Source organism: Heterodontus francisci, chromosome 18 (genome assembly GCF_036365525.1).
Source record: "Heterodontus francisci isolate sHetFra1 chromosome 18, sHetFra1.hap1, whole genome shotgun sequence".
Lineage (NCBI taxonomy): Eukaryota > Metazoa > Chordata > Chondrichthyes > Heterodontiformes > Heterodontidae > Heterodontus > Heterodontus francisci.
Genome location: NC_090388.1, coordinates 14,103,157 through 14,120,550, shown reverse-complemented (window position 1 = coordinate 14,120,550; position 17,394 = coordinate 14,103,157). Strand labels below are relative to the sequence as shown.

Genomic DNA, 17,394 nt, shown 5'->3' with positions numbered 1-17,394 from the left:
TTATATGAAGGTGCTGCGACAGATGTCAAGTGGACATCTGAGAGAGGGCAGTCTGCATTTTCTCAAGCAGTCATAATTATCTGGGATGAGCTCAGTACGGTGCACCTCGCATTCTAACTTTTGCCCCTATATGCAATCCAGTTTCACTTTGCAGAGATTTCCTGATGGTTTTGGTGTTGATTCAATCAGTGGAGCTCCAATACTGCGCAAAATAATGGGTTGATGTTGGTTGCAAGTTTCCAAGAACTTTTCCAAGAAATTTCCAAGAAGGAACACAGCCATTATCTTCCATCCAAAAACAGAAGGAGGGAAATCAGAAGCACGTTTTCACAGAATCAGTAGTATAATTCGGAATGCTCGCTCCTGGAAAGTTTTTGGATACTGATAGTCGATTAAAGTTATCCAGGCTGTGACAAAAATATTTTTTGGGTAAGGGTATCAAGGGGGTACTTGGAGCTAAGGTAGGTATTTTGAGTTGAGGTGCAGATCAGCCACAATATATTTGAATGGGGGAGCAGACTTGAAGGGCTGAATGGCCGACTCCCGTTCCTAAGGTGCACATCATTTCCTCAGGCTGAATGGCTTCCTTCTTTGTTGTTAGATTCTGTGATTCTGTTTCGATGCATTATTGCAGAGATGTCAGGACATGCACTTAAACCAGCACAGACATTTGAAGAAGTATAACCAGACCTTATTTGCAGCTCATTCATGTAAGTTGCATGTGTGTGAATTGTCTGCTCATTTAGCGTCAGAGAGCTGTGGATGCTCAGTTATTGAGGGAATCAAAGTTTTGGGGATAGAGCAAGAAAGGGGAGTTGAGGTAGAAGATGAGTCATAATTTTATTCAGTTGTGGAACAGGCTAAAGCGGCTGTATGGCCTGTTCCTGCTCCTCTATTTAGGTTCTTATGAAATAAAAGGTTTCAACTGTCCTTTTATAAAATGTTATTTTTGTTACAATGGAATATGCAGTTGTCTAAGAAAATTGGAAGTATGAGCCTTTACCATCATAGCTACAAATTTGCACCAATTTCTTAAAATACAAATTTCTATTTTATTTTAGTAGCTGTGAAGGAGCAGAAGTCGTCAGCAACATGGAACCCAAGTTGGTATGCAAGAAATGCTGAGCCCATTCAAAGAACCGTACTTGTTTCACATCTCTAATGGAAGTTCTAAAGAAAGTTGGTGAACATGTATACATAAACAAGATGGCTGTATATAACTCCATATGTACTTTCTACAATTCTAAGAATTTCTAAGATTAGAATTCTAAGATTAAAAAATAGGAACTGTTAACAGTGCTCATTCTTTATATAAAAAAAACTTGAGAAAATATTCTAAAATTTTCAACAATGCATACAATGAATGAATGTTTAAAAAAACTGAGGACCTCTGAGACAGAGCAAAGTGAATATCTTACACACCCCCTAGATGGCATCTATAGACCACCAATTACGGTATTTCTCTGTTCAACATCTGAAGATTTTCAAGAGGAACGAAACTATTTGGAAAATTATATTTTTCCTCGTCTAAGTAAACTCTGTAACACCAGAAGAAGCTATTTTAAAGTATTAGATACGCAGTGGACACCACTCGAAGGACGTCATCATCAGAACACAGATTCCCACCAGCTAAAGGTTTCGCTAGACTTCATCAACAAATGCTCACCTTTCTTCATATGCATGTTAGGTCAGAAATATGGTGAATATTGCCCACCAGATGCAGAGGGCTTTCCAGCGAGTGGGACAGATATGGAAGCTTTATCCAAGCTGGAAAGGAATATATATATCGCAGCAAGAAATGGTTATTCTTGGTTATTGCAGGAAGGTTACCAAAACTGCAGTCTGCTGGAGCTTGAGATAATCGAAGCAGCTATACTGAATGACTCTGGGATCAGCTTCTTTTATTTCCGAGATTCTCGGTATGCTGATGATATACTTCTGAAAGTCCCAGAGGATGAATGGGGGATGGTAGAGCGTAAATATAACAGTAAAGATCATTACGATGAACAGAAAATAAGGGAGCTGAAGGAAAAGATAGTCAATAAAGGATTACCTGTCAGAATTTTTCGGACAATAGAAGAATTAGGAGAAGCAGTCTGGAAAGACTGTTGCAATGTCATTGACAATTTGTATCCCATGGACTTAGTTCCTTTGCAAACGGGTAAGTTTATTGCATGTGGTAAGAGGGTCAAGTACAGTTCTATTCTTGGTTCAGCTGTTAACACAGTTGGCCACTGGTGTTACTGAAACAACTTCTTCCTGAAGGACAATGATTGGAATTTATTCTTCAGTCAATACACCGAAAAATAACTTCCCATAGTTTGTTTGAAATTGGACATGGGAAAGTTTACAGTAGTTAGATTAATTCAGCTGCATCATGCCATGATTACATTATCAAATGAAAGGGGAAAGAAAATCTTGAACAAAATTTTATTGAGGTGAATTAATAACTCAATTACTTTGTTTTAATTAATAACACAGGGAGCATGTTGAAGAAAAAGTACTGGCTCTGGACACCTCTTCCCCATTAATGCCAATAGTGTGAGCAGGGACAATGGAGTGTGAACAGCCACCTCTATTCGTTGAATCCCTAGACAGGAATGGTGTCAGACACATTTTTGGCCAGTTCTGCAGAAATTAACTATTTCAATATGCCTCTAATCAGCAGATTTAAACCATAAGACACATTAAGAGGCGATTGAGAAGATGTTTATTGGTTTCTTGCTTTATAACATTTAGGTCTTGTAATAATGCAATAATAGACAAAAAATAAATATTAATAGTTAATAATAAATTAATAAACTACTTCCCCGAGGTCCTGCTTTTCACAAGGCAAAGGTGAATGCTTAAACTAATCCTGGGGGTGTGGAAACCTCGGAAAACATTCTTTCTTCTTCATTATTACCATTACATTATGGCACTGATAATAACTACATAATCATTAAAGAGTGGCTAGGATTTATTTGGTGGGTATAAACAGAAACAACCAGGAATACATATTTTATATCCAAATTTGTAGCGGTAAAAATATCCATGCAGCTTGGCACTTTTATGAAAATATAAAAACACAGCCCAGATCTATTTTATGTTCTTAATTTGCCAGGATGGTGATTTCTTTAAACCAACATAAAATTATATTTTGAATGGAACCGTTTATGCATTACACCAACAAAATTGTTATTTGCAGACAGAACGCAAAAATGGAAACCGACAAAAGACTTATTATCCATTCCCCTGGTTTTGATGAGAATGTAAAGCTAATCAATATACTTTTGAGATGAATGGTTTTAAGAATTATTAAATATTAGTAGTGTGAGGCAGAAGATTAGCTTCTATATTTACCTGTAGTGTGGAACTAAGAACAAACATTCATCCCTGTTATTGAGCTACAATGGGCCGAAGGGCCTGTTTCTGTGCTGTATAACTCTATCGCTCTATGACTCTAAAAGTAGCAGGAATAGAGCTGCAGTGACTTGAATTGAAACAATACAGTGTGTCACATAGTCATATGGATCGGAAATCAATGCATTATAAAATCAAGTGACTTAAAAAAAACTATCAACCTTTGAGGAGATTTTGGGCTGACACCCCCACCGCCCCCCCACACTGCTCGGCGATGGGATAAATATTTACATACGCAACTGTATTTAAATAAATGAATTAGTTACTTACCTGCTCTCGCCGTCCATTCCATGGGCGGTATTGGTGCCGGTGGCCAGCATTCCAGCGCCTTCATATCCGAGTCGGAACACTGGTGGGGAGGGGGGAGCAGATAAGTTTTTCAGTGCGGGAGGGTGGGAGCGGGGTCAGATTAATTTCATTGGTCTAGGGGGTGGTGGGAAGGGGTAAAGTTTAAAGTTGATGAACTTTGGGGGGGAAGGTCAGCAGCACAAGGTAAGTGTTTTGGGGTGGGGGGGGAGAGGGCAGGTACTTCTATGCTTATTGGGGGGGGTGGTGGGAGAGGGTCAGGATCACTTTATTTAATCTTTTACAAACTATATTCATTTAAAGATGTAAATTGCAATGTAGGACTCAAAGCCCTTTAAAAATGGCATTAGTGCTTGTGCAGTGGCACCTGACAGCATTGCCGGGGATGGACAACCTGCCCCCTCCATGTTATCGTGGTGGGCAGTCTGCCCCGGCCACTTAAATGAGCAGCCGTGCTGAATAGCGTGGCAGCTTCGTGACGTGCAGTCCGCATAGACGGACTGCCATTTTTGAAGCTTGCCGCTGAGATCGCTTATAAAATCCAGCTGTTTGTGTGTTTCTGTGAGACTGGATTGATGTAGTAGAACATTGACTTTGTAGAGTATACTTTGCAGTAATATAATTAAAGATGTAGTACAGCATATAATAGTGCCAAGTTAAACTGAACAGAAAGTAGTGCTTATTAAGTATTAGTAATTATTGTCATTGAAATGCATAGCATTGATCCAAATGAACTTTGTCAAGAATGTTTTCTCTTTCAGATCATGAAAGTTATCTTGAACTTTGTTATCATGAAGCATTTTCTCAAAGGTATTGCCAAGTTTTTGTGGAAACAGCGGAAACATGGAAGGTTTTTGGCATTTTGGACACATTTGCTCATTCTTCCCAACATGACGTTCAAGTCGAAGTCAACAGCGGATTAGCTGAGTTTAAACGTACCAGTGTCTTAAGTACAATAAAGCCAAGGTGTGGTAGATATAAAGGGATGAGCTTGAATTTTGATTCAGGCTTGTACAATTGTAATGTTCATTAACATGACATTAGATTATTAAACTCTGTGGATTTATGTTCTGCATTCCCTTCTTGCTCTTGCTCTGTTATGTTTCCATTCACATCTAAAGATACCCATCTTATTCTTACTGTTTATTCTCTCACTACTTTTCTTAACGGTTAGTTTTTTGTAGTAATTGACACTTAGTGCTAATACTGTCAAGACAGTGATTTAATTTGTTCGGTAGTGGAGATTTATCACAACTAAGATTGCAGCACGGGATGATGGTAAATGTGTGTGTGAAGCAATAATTATGAATGCAGTTTGATTTCTCTCCATTCTCGCCACAAGTGTGGAATGGGAAATATAAAATGGGGACAAGTGGAGGTTTTAAAATGAGGGATAAAAATATATACATAGTTTATTTAAAGTTAAACCTTTGCATTCTCTCATTCCTCAACTTGCTTCTAAATAACTGAATGGAGAATGAGTGTAACTTGTGTTTTGATCAAACTGACTGATATAAGTTCTGGATATAGCAAGTCACAAATTACAAAGAAGGAACAATACTCTTTTTTAGGATGGAACACCACGTTTTTAAAAACAAAATTGTACTGTCGAGACTTTCTCTTTGATCAGATCAAGAACATTTAAAACGGATGGGCCTTTTTATGAGAAATGATCAATGCTACAATGTCCAAGAAATTCAGATCAAACAATTAATTTATTAGCAACTGATTGTGCTTCATGGAATCACTGTGGCTATTGTGTTAGAATGATACATCGGCTGTGGGGGTATTGGGAGGGTGGCGGCAGTGTATGTAACACTTGCCTAGTACTAACACATTTACTGCAGAGGTACCACATGTGATATGTAGTATAAAAATGGCAATTTTTGATCTCTTTCTGCTTTTACTTTCTTGTTTTATTTATAGTCCAAAGCCTGTGTTCCAGTATAAATCTGTCCTATTACTTTGTGGAGAGAAAGGCTGTGGCAAGTCAACTGTGATTTGCAACTGGCTAAAATACTTAATGCAGAAAAACCCCAGTGTCCTGGTGATAACGCACTTCGTGGGAAGTAGCTCTGCCAGCCATGACATCATGTCCTTTTTGAGGCGCTGTACATTAAAACTACGTCATGAATATTTTGGTAAATATAAAATTTTTAGAATCAAGCATGATAAATATTTAAGGGCATTCTTAAGATCTATTGTTGGTCAGTCAGAAAAGAATAAACAACTTGTTTTGTTTCTCTTATAGTATAAAAACAGAGCCATTCAATATCAGTTGGGCAACAAATGCTGCCCTTGCCAGCGACATTCACATCTCATGAAAGAATAAAAACAAATTCATCATGTACATGTCTATTTTCTGCTGATTTTAGATGGTGCTTGAATGTTGGGAGTATTTTTATAAAGGTATACAGGATGGTTGATAATGTTACCATGGACGAAGAGATGCACTGGTTGTTCATGTAATGATATCATAATTGCAAATAATTGTAAAAAGTGTGTGTTAACTCCAGTACTACACGTAGCAATCAGAACAATTCTTCTCACATTAGCATCTCATTACCTAGTTGTCAGAGGTAAACTTCAAGGGTGAAATTTTAGAGTCACACTATATTCCAGGTTTGTATGCTGCTTAACTTTAGGATTCAACACAAAGTCAAGGAAAGAAAGAACTTGGATTTATATAGTGTGTTATCACACCTCACAGAAACATCCCAGAGTACTGTATATATGGTTGGGGGTAATTACATCTTCAGTTGACCACTCATTATACACTAAGCCAGATAATTCTTTCTGTTGAAGTCAATAGAAGGAATGGGCATGTAATAGGCAGTCAGTTCCATAACACCCAGTTTGCACCTCCAACCAAAGTTAAAATCACCCCAAATGAAACTAACTTTAAACAGTAGTCACTTGTTAACTAACCAAACATAGCAGCCAATTTCCATATAGCAATTTCACACAGACAGCAATGAGCTGAACAATCTGGTTTGAGTTGGAGATGGTACTTGAAGCCCATTTTCACTAGAATGCCATCCACAGTTAAAACCGAATTAAATGTTTTATGCACTATAATGTAAATGCAAATCAAAGTAGAATTTAGGAATTGTGCAAGTTTAATTTTGCACCATATTTAAATGATGTGCAACTGAAAATACCATTTAGTTTTCCTTCTCATTTGCAGTATAGTAATGTTTTCAAATAATTCAACTACCATTCTTGAAAAGGCTAAATAGAAAATTGTTTTTAACTGCTATTTTTAAATCTCTAAATTCCATGGTCGCAAATTTCATGCTGATAGTCCACATAAGCTGCCAAAGAGCAGTTGATCCTGTTCAGACCAGACCCCTAGAGCCTTCCTATGTATTTCTCCACACGTTCAATTTTTTTTGGAGGTGGGGTTTGGGGTAAGGAGTACATCAATCTAAATGGCTTGTTCTCTGTGATTGTGTGATAGTACATTCTAGAAAGTCTTCAGTCTGGAAGGTTTGATAGCATAACTATCGATCAGAAGCTAGCACAGTGCTATGATTGGCCAGCAAGTTTTGGGGGGGGGGGGTGGGGTGGGGTGGTTAAGTGATGAGTTATGAATTTGCAAAGCATGCTGGTTGATTTGCGCTCCTCCACTATTTGCCTCACACAAATGGCATCAAGCTCTTAGCTTCACTGTTATTGTTAAGAACTTGCTGAATTTTCACATTAATTGCCCAGTAAACTCTCCCCAAAAGGTTGAGGCTCATAACTAATAGCATAAATACCCTTTTAACAATATAGTGTAATGCTAATCAATCTCTGGCCTAGGTAAAGAGATTCATTCCTACATGTAGCCAATAGAGTTTTAAAAAAATGTCAAATTAAAAAAACAAATTCCTTAATTTTCCTTTCTGTCTCTTTTTTTCTCTCTTTTAATCCAATCTTTCTTTCCCTATCTTTATTTCTCTGTCTGCACCTAATTTGACTCTAATTCTCCTACCTTCTCAGTTCTTCCTCTTTCCTTCTAACTTTTTAAACCTCATTGGTTACGGAGACAGAGTGTTGGCCCCGTCATTCACTAAAGTCCCAGATGCCTCAATACCCTCGCCCTGCAGCAGTAGCTTGCACTTCCCTCAAAATACAGCACAAGTACAATTGGAGCTGAAGGGTTCAGGAGAAAGTCTAACTAAGGTGCATACTGCGAGATGTTCCGCTCCAGCAAGATTTGACCCATTATAGCTTTGATTTCTATGCAACACAGCAGCACATGATTTAGAATTCTTGGGTTGCCAGTTTGTTTGGGAATAAACTATTGTCTTTTTAGTAGGATAGATTTTTATCTTTAATTAATGTAATACTCATGTTAACAAATTTATTAAAAGAAAAAAAACTGCAAAAAGTAATCTGGAACAAGAACAGAAAGTGCTGCAAATAATGAGAAGGTAGATCAACATCTGCAAAGCGAAAAGACAGATTAATGTCTCAGGTACAACTCTTCATCAGAACTGAGAACTGAAATATAAGCAGCTTTTTCTTTTAGCAGGGTAGTGGAAGAAAGGTTAGTTGATGTTTCAGGTGTAGACCCCTTTGTTAGACTGCCGTTCTAGTGGGAGAGGAAGTCCACACTTATGAAATTCATCCTTTATTTATCAACTGAGGACTAACAAACCTGGCTTAGAATTTCGATGTCACTGCGCCTGTTTTTCAGGCGCTAGTGGGCACCTAAGCCTCTAATACAGCGGACAGCAAGCACCATATTGGTGTTGGCAAAAAAATTAAGTGTGCCCAGGGTCCATGACCAAAATTTTCACATGCAAATAAGGGGCTTAACATCTGTTTCAGGCCCCCTGTGCCGGGCTGGCTGTGGTCAAGAAAACCAGGTTTACATGTGGCAGAACCACCAGTTTATAAATACCACACTTGCCAGGGACTATTTGTGTCTGTCAGCGACCTGACTCACGCCCTTTTCCGCCATTCCTCCTCCATCAATTGTGACTCCTGCCCACCTGTGGTGACATCATTCCTACTGGCTTTAGGAGGGAGTCATTGTTAGGATCTCTTGGGCCTCATGTTGTGAGGTTCACCACCCACTTCAGCCCTTCCATCCCCATTTCTCGCCTTGAGTTAAAATGGGCCATGATTGAAAACAGACCTTTTTTTTGTCCATGAGCAATGCCATATAATGTCAACTCATTTAAAAGTGACCATGAGATAATGCACAGTGAGTATGAAACATTGTTATAATTGAATTTCAGGAGCTGAAGATTACCCCAATGCTTTCAGTGCAAATCCTACAGATATTTGGATGTTTCAAATGATCCGTGAAGCCTTCATAGCAGCAATTGGTTTGAAACCATGTGTACTGGTGTTAGATGGAGCTGATAAACTAACTGGAACCCATGGATTGTCAGCACAGCAGGTATTATTCTAATTACTAATGATAAATTAATAATAAAACAGAGCTTTACAGGTTTGAAAAATAAGGAAACAAAATGAAGCAATCATAATAATTCAAACTTTATATAAAATAAAATATATGTTCACAGTATATTACAGTGGTCGTGTGGGCCTCTGTATATTCCATCTGTAATATTTAATGATAAGATAATGAATGTGGAGTTTGTCCCAGTAATAAGCAGCACCTGCACAGTTTATATCTAACATTCATGACCCATTTTGACCTCTTCATTGTTGTGACAAAGGTCAAATACAAGGGGTTTGTCTTCATAATTATTTCTATTTCTAAAAGGTATTTGAAAAGTTATACAAGCAGAGCGGTGTGTTAAATTTTGAATAACTAGTAAGCCTTGTCCTCGCTTATTTTGCAAAATGCCCTTGGTCATTAATTTATACTAATTTACCAATACCCCTCTGTACAGGTAAAGGAATTCTCATGGCTTCCACAGCCTCTCCCGGCTCAGTGCAAGCTTATTGTAAGCACTGCCTCTTCCAACCTTTCCTACAAATCACTATCAAAGCGTGAAGATGTAGAAGTGATGCAGCTTTCCAATAGATCCGACTATAAAATTCATATCTTTAAGAAGCATCTGGCAATGCCCTACAAAGAAATAAGTGAGAGCCAAATCCAAAATATCATGAGTAGAAAATTGAGTTCACTTCCACTGATCCTGGTTATTTTGGCTAACGAACTTCGAGTATGTGGAGCATTCAGAAATGAGACTGATTGTCTGGAGAAATATCTAGAGTGTCGGACTGTTCAGGAGTTGTGGGCTGCTGTCTTTAGGAGGTGGATTGAGGACTACAGTTGGGTTACTGAGAAGAGAACTAGTAGCAGAGAAAAAGACATCTCACCTTCTTCCTGTTCTCATTCTTCTATCTCAGGTTGGTAAATATATTCCTTACGTCAAAAAAAAACCTTATAAAACTGACAGGAAAAATCTACACGATGTGCACAGTTAATATAAGGAAAGTGTGACACAGCAGTTGCTTATGCATTAAATGTACAGCTTTGTTCTGTTTTGTGTTCTGGCTCACCCTTGGAAGCCAAATTTAATTATTTTCCAGGAACAGTGGATGAGGCCACTTTAGTAGTGTTTAGTGATCAAAAGTGGCGATTCAAAAAACAAAATATCCCCATGTAATCTGAGCCCTCTCAACCCCGCAGAGTCAACCTCATTAACATCTCCAGCAAACCAGGAGAGCAAACCTGGTTTAATAGGAAGTGTAAGAGCAGCATCAGGCATACTGTAGAATGAGACACCAACATAGGATTGCATGCATGCTAAATACAGAAAATAACAAGCTATAGACCATTCTAAACAGTCCCATGACCAATGAATCAGAGTAGCTCCCTGTAGCCCTACAACATAGGAACAGGAGGAGACCATTTAGTCCCTCAAGTCTGTTCCGCCAGTCAGTGAGATCATGGTTGATCTGCAATCTAACTCCACATTACCATCCTTTTCCCATATACCTTAATTCCTTTGGTTAACAAAAATCTATCAATCTCAAATTTAAAATTAACAATTGATCCAGCATCAATTGCTGTTTGCGGAAGAGAGTTGCAAACTTCTGGGGTGTAGAAATATTTCCTAACTTCCCTGCTGAAATATCTGGCTCTGATTTTTTGCCATCTAGTTCTAGACGCCCCAACCAGCGGAAATAGTTTCTCTCTATCTACCCTGGATGTTTCCCCTAACATTTTGAAAACTTTGATCAAATCACCCCTTAATCTTATAACCCTAGTTTGGTAATTTCTCCTCATAATTTAACCCTTGGAGTCCAGGTATTCTTTTGGTAAATATATGTTGCACACCCCCCATATCCTTAGGTGTGATGCCTAGGACTGCTCTTAGTATTTCAGATGTGGTCCGACCAGGTCTTTGCATAGCCGTAACCTTACTTATATCACTTTGTACTCTAGTCTGCTAGAATATAAAGGTCAAAATTCATTAAGCCCTTTTCTTTATCTTCTGTACCTGTTCATGACTTTTAAATGATCTATGTACTTAGAGTCCCAAGTCTCTTTGAACAGGCACAGTTTCTAGCATTTAAGCATTTAGAAAGTACTCTGGTCTAACCTTTTTAGGAGGAAAATAGATGTCCTCACATTTGCCTCCATTGAAATCCATTTGATAATTTTATGCTTCCATCTACACTGCTTAGAATGCTGCCTATCTTTGTCTTATCAGCAAACTTGGATATGTGGCTTTCTATCCCATCATCTGAGTTGTTAATCAATATGGTGAATAGTTGAGGCCTCAACACAGATCCTTGTGGGACACGACTAGTCACATCCTGCCAGTTAAGGTACCTGCCCATTATCCCTACTCTCTGTTTCCTGCACACAGGCAATTTCCTACCAAGTCAATAATTTGCCTTCAACTCCATGAGCTTCACCTTTAGCTAACAGTCTTTTATGAGGGACTTAATCAAATATTTTCTGGCAGTCCATACAAATAACATCCATAGACATTCCCCCACCCACAACTTTAGTCAAGAATGGTAGTGGACAATCAGAAAACTAATTGGGTAAAGGCACCATGAACACCCCCATCTTCATCAATGGCTGAGTCCAGTATGTGAGTGCAAGAGACAAGAGTTTGCAAAGGATGATCCCACTGCCCACTCCCACGGCTGCCAGATGCCAATTTGTTTCACCCCATGTGTCATTAGGAGGTGGCTGAGTGCCGTAGCCATGACAATATCCTGGCTGAAGTGCAGCAAAACTAACCTGGCCTCTAGACAAGCTGTTCCAACGACACTGGCATCAACCCACCAGTGGAAAATTGCTCAGGTATGTCGTATCCACAAAAAGGAGAAAACTAACCTGGATAATTGTTGCCCTATCAGTCTTTTCCCAATTAGCAGTAAAGTAATGGAAGAAGTCATCAACTATTCCCAACAAAAGATACCTACTCACCAGTATCCTGCTTCTTAAACCTGAGTTTGGAATCAGGCTGCTCCTGACCTTTTCGTGGCCTTGATCCAGACATGGACACAAGAATTAAATACCAGAAGAGAGGTGATAGACATCAAGGCAGCATCTGAGTAAGAGTAGCACCAAGGAAGTCCAGCAAATCTGTAGTTATTGGGGCTCAACAGGAAAACTTATCTGACACAAAGGAAGATGGTGGTTGTTATTGGAGGCCAATCGTTGAACCCCAGGACATCATTGCAGGAGTTTCTCAGGGAAATGTTTTCACCCCAACCATCTTAAGTTGCTTCGTCAAAGACCGGCATTACCAAGTGCCCTTCCATCAACACCATTAACTAGCCTTATCAACACTGGATACAAGCAGGGCAGAAGCTGGTTATTCTGTGTTAAGCACTTTACATCATGACCCTTCAAAACCTCTCAATCATTTACAAGTAAAGGGTGTGTCTGTGTAGGTACATTGCAACATGTGATACAGCTTGTGTTTTTGTTTGAGACTGTCCCTGATTTGAAATTGAAGCTCAAAGTTTCCAAGTTCTGGGGAGTCAAACCCAGGTTAGACAAACAATCAGTCCTGTGATTAAGAGCAAACAAGTAGTTTTTTTTAACCAAGAACATGTAACTGGAGGTTTAGTTTGAGTTTGCCAAGAAAATTCTACAGAATGTTAAGCCAGCTAAAAGGAAAACTGGGTGTGTTGTTTGACCAGAAGTTTTTTGAAAAAGATGGAAGCCAATTGCAAGGCTGCTTTGTGTTTTGTAAGAAGAAGACTTTTGAAGAGTTGAGAAGGACTCTGCAGTGGATGGAAAATCAGCCAGATTGTTTTAAGGAGAGTCTGAGAGCTGCAAGTTTCTAGGCTTCTAGACAATCAGACTAAAGAGCAGCTGGTTGAAACAGTTTGGCTGCTGGCAAAGAAGCTTGGACTGAGGGCTAACCATTGGTGAATGACTTATGTCAGTTGACTTTGTTGACTAAAAGGTTATCAGTGATACCACGCCATCAGGATGGTAGTGGGTAAGGCTGATGTGGTTCGAGAGGCGACAAGATTGAACTGTTAAAGGAAAGATTGCTATCAATGAGACCTCATTATTTCCATATTTGCATCCTGGACGACAGAAGTTGAAGAACTACCTGAGGAATATCCTGATTTTGTTGTACTGCAGTATATACTATCTACAGGATCTACTGCAGCAACTCACCAAACTTATTTCGAGAACAACTCCCAGCTTCATGACCTCTATCACCAAGAAAGAAAATAACAACAAGATCATTGGAACACCATTACCTCCAAGTCCTCCTCCAAATCACGCACCGACAAAACTTGACTTTTGCATCGTTGATGGGTCAAAATGATTGAATTCCCTACCTACTAACATTGTCGGAGCACATTGAGCACAAGGACGGCAGCAGTTCAGGAGAAGAGCCACCCACCTCCTCTGAGGGCAACGGGGGATGAACAATAAAAATAAGGCATTGAAGAGCCCACTGCAAGATTAGTGTGTCCTATGGACCCCTGGTGGCCAATCACAGTATCGCTCACATCCTGAAACCAAATAATAATTTTTAAAAGTCTGAAAGAAAGAAAGACATGGATTTATATAGCACGTTTCAAGACCTCAGGATGCCCCAAAGTGCTATAGTAAGTATTGTTAATGCGGCAGCCAGTTTGCACACAGCAATCTCCCACAATGTGGGGGCAAGCAGCAATGTGATAATGACCAGATAACCTGCTATAGTGATGTTTAGATTAGATTAGAGATCCAGCAGTGAAACAGGCCCTTCGGCCCACCGAGTCTGTGCCGAACATCAACCACCCATTTATACTAATCCTACACTAATCCCATATTCCTACCAAACATCCCCACCTGTCCCTATATTTCCCTACCACCTACCTATACTAGTGACAATTTATAATGGCCAATTTACCTATTAACCTGCAAGTCTTTTGGCTTGTGGGAGGAAACCGGAGCACCCGGAGAAAACCCACGCAGACACAGGGAGAACTTGCAAACTCCACACAGGCAGTACCCGGAATCGAACCCGGGTCCCTGGAGCTGTGAGGCTGCAGTGCTAACCACTGCGCCATGTTGATAGTGAAGATACAAATGCATTCCTCTGAGGAATGTCAACCAGGGATAGATGAGAGCCAATTTTAACATCAGGCAGAGAATGGGTGGATGGTAGGAAGAAACCACTCATCGCCCACCTGTACTTACTGGAGTGAAGGCCCAGCCATTTTGAGTCCCAGTATATGCTGCCATCGAACGATGGGCGTCAAATGAGCGCCCTGCTTCTGGGAGGGCCAGTAGTTGGCTGACTCTTGCACTGAGCCAACCAACAATCAGAGACTGATTGGGGAGAGCCTCGGATGGACCAGCAGTGACCTGTAGTTTTTTTATGGGCCCAGGGCACACCAAAAAACATTAATAATTCCTAATTTTGTGAACTGCCTCCATGGGACCTCAGAGCAAACCAGTTTTGCAGTGAGAACCTCAATCGAATGTTAGACCTCTTATTTGTATATGTAAAATGGCAAAATGTCTGTTTCAGTCATGCGTACCGGACGCTGGCCATTACCAATATGCCAGAGCAGTTTTGGCTTGCAATGTGTGTGCACTTCCTGCCCACCATCTTGAAGGTTTAGGAGAGGACATTTTGGTCCATCTAACCCTGATTCTTGACTCGTGCTTCTGATGAGCACAGCTACCTGGTCGGAGCATGGTTCAGGGAAGGCGGTGGCGTAGTGGTATTATCACTGGACTAGTAACCCAGAGACCCAGGGTATTGATCTGGAAACAGCAGAAGGTGGAATTTGAGTTTAATTAATAAATCTGGAATTAAAAGCTAGTCTAATGATGGCCATGAAACCATTGTTGATTATTGTAAAAACCCATCTGGTTCACTAATGTCCTTTAGGGAAGGAAATCTGCTGTCCTTACCTGGTCTGGCCTACATGTGACTCCAGACCTACAGCAATGTGGTTAACTCTTACATGCCCTCTGAAATGGCCTAGCAAGCCACTCAGTTGTATCAAACTGCTACGAAGTCAATAAAAAGGAATGAAACCGGACGGACCACCCGGCATTGACCTAGGCACCGGAAATGACAACGGCAAACCCAGCCCTGTCAACCCTGCAAAGTCCTCCTTACTAACATCTGGGGGCTTGTGCCAAAGTTGGGAGAGCTGTCCCACAGACCAGTCAAGCAACAGCCTGACATAGTCATACTCACGGAATCATACCTTACAGCCAATGTCCCAGACACTGCAATCACTATCCCTGGGTATGTCCTGTCCCACCGGCAGGACAGACCCAGCAGAGGTGGCGGGACAGTGGTATACAGTAGGGAAGAGTTGCCCTGGGAGTCCTCAACATCAACTCCGGACCCCATGACGTCTCATGGCATCAGGTCAAACATGGGCAAGGTAATCTCCTACTGATTACCACCTACCGCCCTCCCTCAGCTGATGAGTCAGTATTCCTCCATGTTGAACACCACTTGGAGGAAGCACTGAGGGTGGCAAGGGCACAAAATCTACTCTGGGTGGGGGACTTCAATGTCCATCACCAAGAGTGGCTCGGTAACACCACTACTGACCCTGCTGGCTGAGTACTAAATGACATAGCTGCGAGACTGGGTCTGCAGCAGGTGGTGGGGCAACCAACACAAGGGAAAAACATACTTGACCTTGTCCTCACCAATCTGCTTGCCGCAGATGCTTCTGTCCATGACTGTATTGGTAGGAGTGACCACCGCACAGTCTTTGTGGAGACGAAGTCCCGCCTTCACATTGAGGATACTGTCCATTGTGTTGTGTGGCACTATCACCGTACTAAATGGGATAGATTTTGAACAGATCTAGCAATGCAAAACTGGGCATCCATGAGGCGCTGTGGGCCATCAGCAGCAGCAGAATTGTACTCAACCACAATCTGTAACCTCATGGCCTGGCATATCCTCCACTCTACCATTACCATCAAGCCAGGAGACTAACCCTGATTCAATGAAGAGTGCAGGAGGGCATGCCAGGAGCAGCACCAAGCATACCTCAAAATGAGATGTCAACCTGGTGAAGCTACAACCCGGAACTACTTGCATGCCAAACTGCATAACCAACGGATCAGATCTAAGCTCTGCAGTCCTGCCACATCCAGTCGTGAATGGTGGTGGACAATTAAACAATGACTGGAAGAGGTGGCTCCACAAATATCCCCATCCTCAATGATGGGGGAGCCCAGCACATCAGTGCGAAAGATAAGGCAGAAGTATTTGCAACAATCTTCATCCAGAAGTGCCGAGTTGATGATCCATCTCGGCCTCCTCCTGAAGTCCCCAGCATCACAGATGCCAGACTTCAGCCAATTCGATTCACTCCGCGTGATATCAAGAAACGACTGAAGGCACTGGATACTGCAAAGGCTATGGGCCCTGACAATATTCCGGCAATAGTACTGAAGACCTGTGCTCCAGAACGTGCCGCACCCCCAGCCAAGCTGTTCCAGTATAGCTACAACACTGGCATCCACCTGGCAATGTGGAAAATTGCCCAGGTATGTCCTGTACACAAAAAGCAGGACAAGTCCAACCCGGCCAATTACCGCCCCATCAGTCTACTCTCAATCATCAGTAAAGTGATGGAAGGTGTCATCAACAGTGCCATCAAGCAGCACTTGCTTAGCAATAACCTGCTTAGTAATGCTGAGTTTGGGTTCTGCCAGGGCCACTCAGCTCCTGACCTCATAACAGCCTTGGTTCAAACATGGACAAAAGAGCTGAACTCAAGAGGTGAGGTGAGAGTGACTGCCCTTGACATCAAGGCAACATTTGACCGAATATGGCATCAAAGAGCCCTAGTAAAACTGGAGTCAATGGGAATCAGGGGGAAAACTCTCTGCTGGTTGGAGTCATACCTAGCACAAAGGAAGATGGCTGTGATTGTTGGAGGTCAATCATCTGAGCTCCAGGACATCACTGCAGGAGTTCCTCTGGGTAGTGTCCTAGGCCCAACCATCTTCAGCTACTTCTTCAATGACCTTCCTTCAATCATAAAGTCAGAAGTGGGGATGTTCGCTAATAATTGCATAATGTTCAGCACCATTCGCGATTCCTCAAATACTGAAGCAGTCCGTGTAGAAATGCAGCAAGACCGGGACAATATCCAGGCTTGGGCTGATAAGTGGCAAGTAACACTTGCGCCACACAAGTGCCAGGCAATGATCATCTCCAACAAAAGAGCATCTAACCATCTCCCCTTGACATTCAATGGCATTACCATCGCTGAATCCCCAACTATCAACATCCTAGGGGCTACCGT

The 17,394-nt window shown here is 41.1% G+C and overlaps 1 protein-coding gene across 3 annotated transcripts in view; it reads left to right on the top strand.

The window, feature by feature from the left end:
• ttc41 (tetratricopeptide repeat domain 41) overlaps window positions 1-17,394 on the top strand; it is a 54,645-nt gene that overhangs the window by 1,090 nt on the left and 36,161 nt on the right. For 2 of the 3 annotated variants that reach the window (XM_068050305.1, XM_068050303.1), the window contains exons 2-6: window positions 1,062-2,161; window positions 4,470-4,674; window positions 5,635-5,849; window positions 8,940-9,103; window positions 9,564-10,026. In XM_068050305.1, the coding sequence (XP_067906406.1) occupies window positions 1,351-2,161; window positions 4,470-4,674; window positions 5,635-5,849; window positions 8,940-9,103; window positions 9,564-10,026 (1,858 nt within the window). In that variant the 5' untranslated portion in view covers window positions 1,062-1,350. The remainder of the gene's footprint in view (window positions 1-1,061; window positions 2,162-4,469; window positions 4,675-5,634; window positions 5,850-8,939; window positions 9,104-9,563; window positions 10,027-17,394) is intronic. The other variant, XM_068050304.1, reaches the window with a different exon arrangement.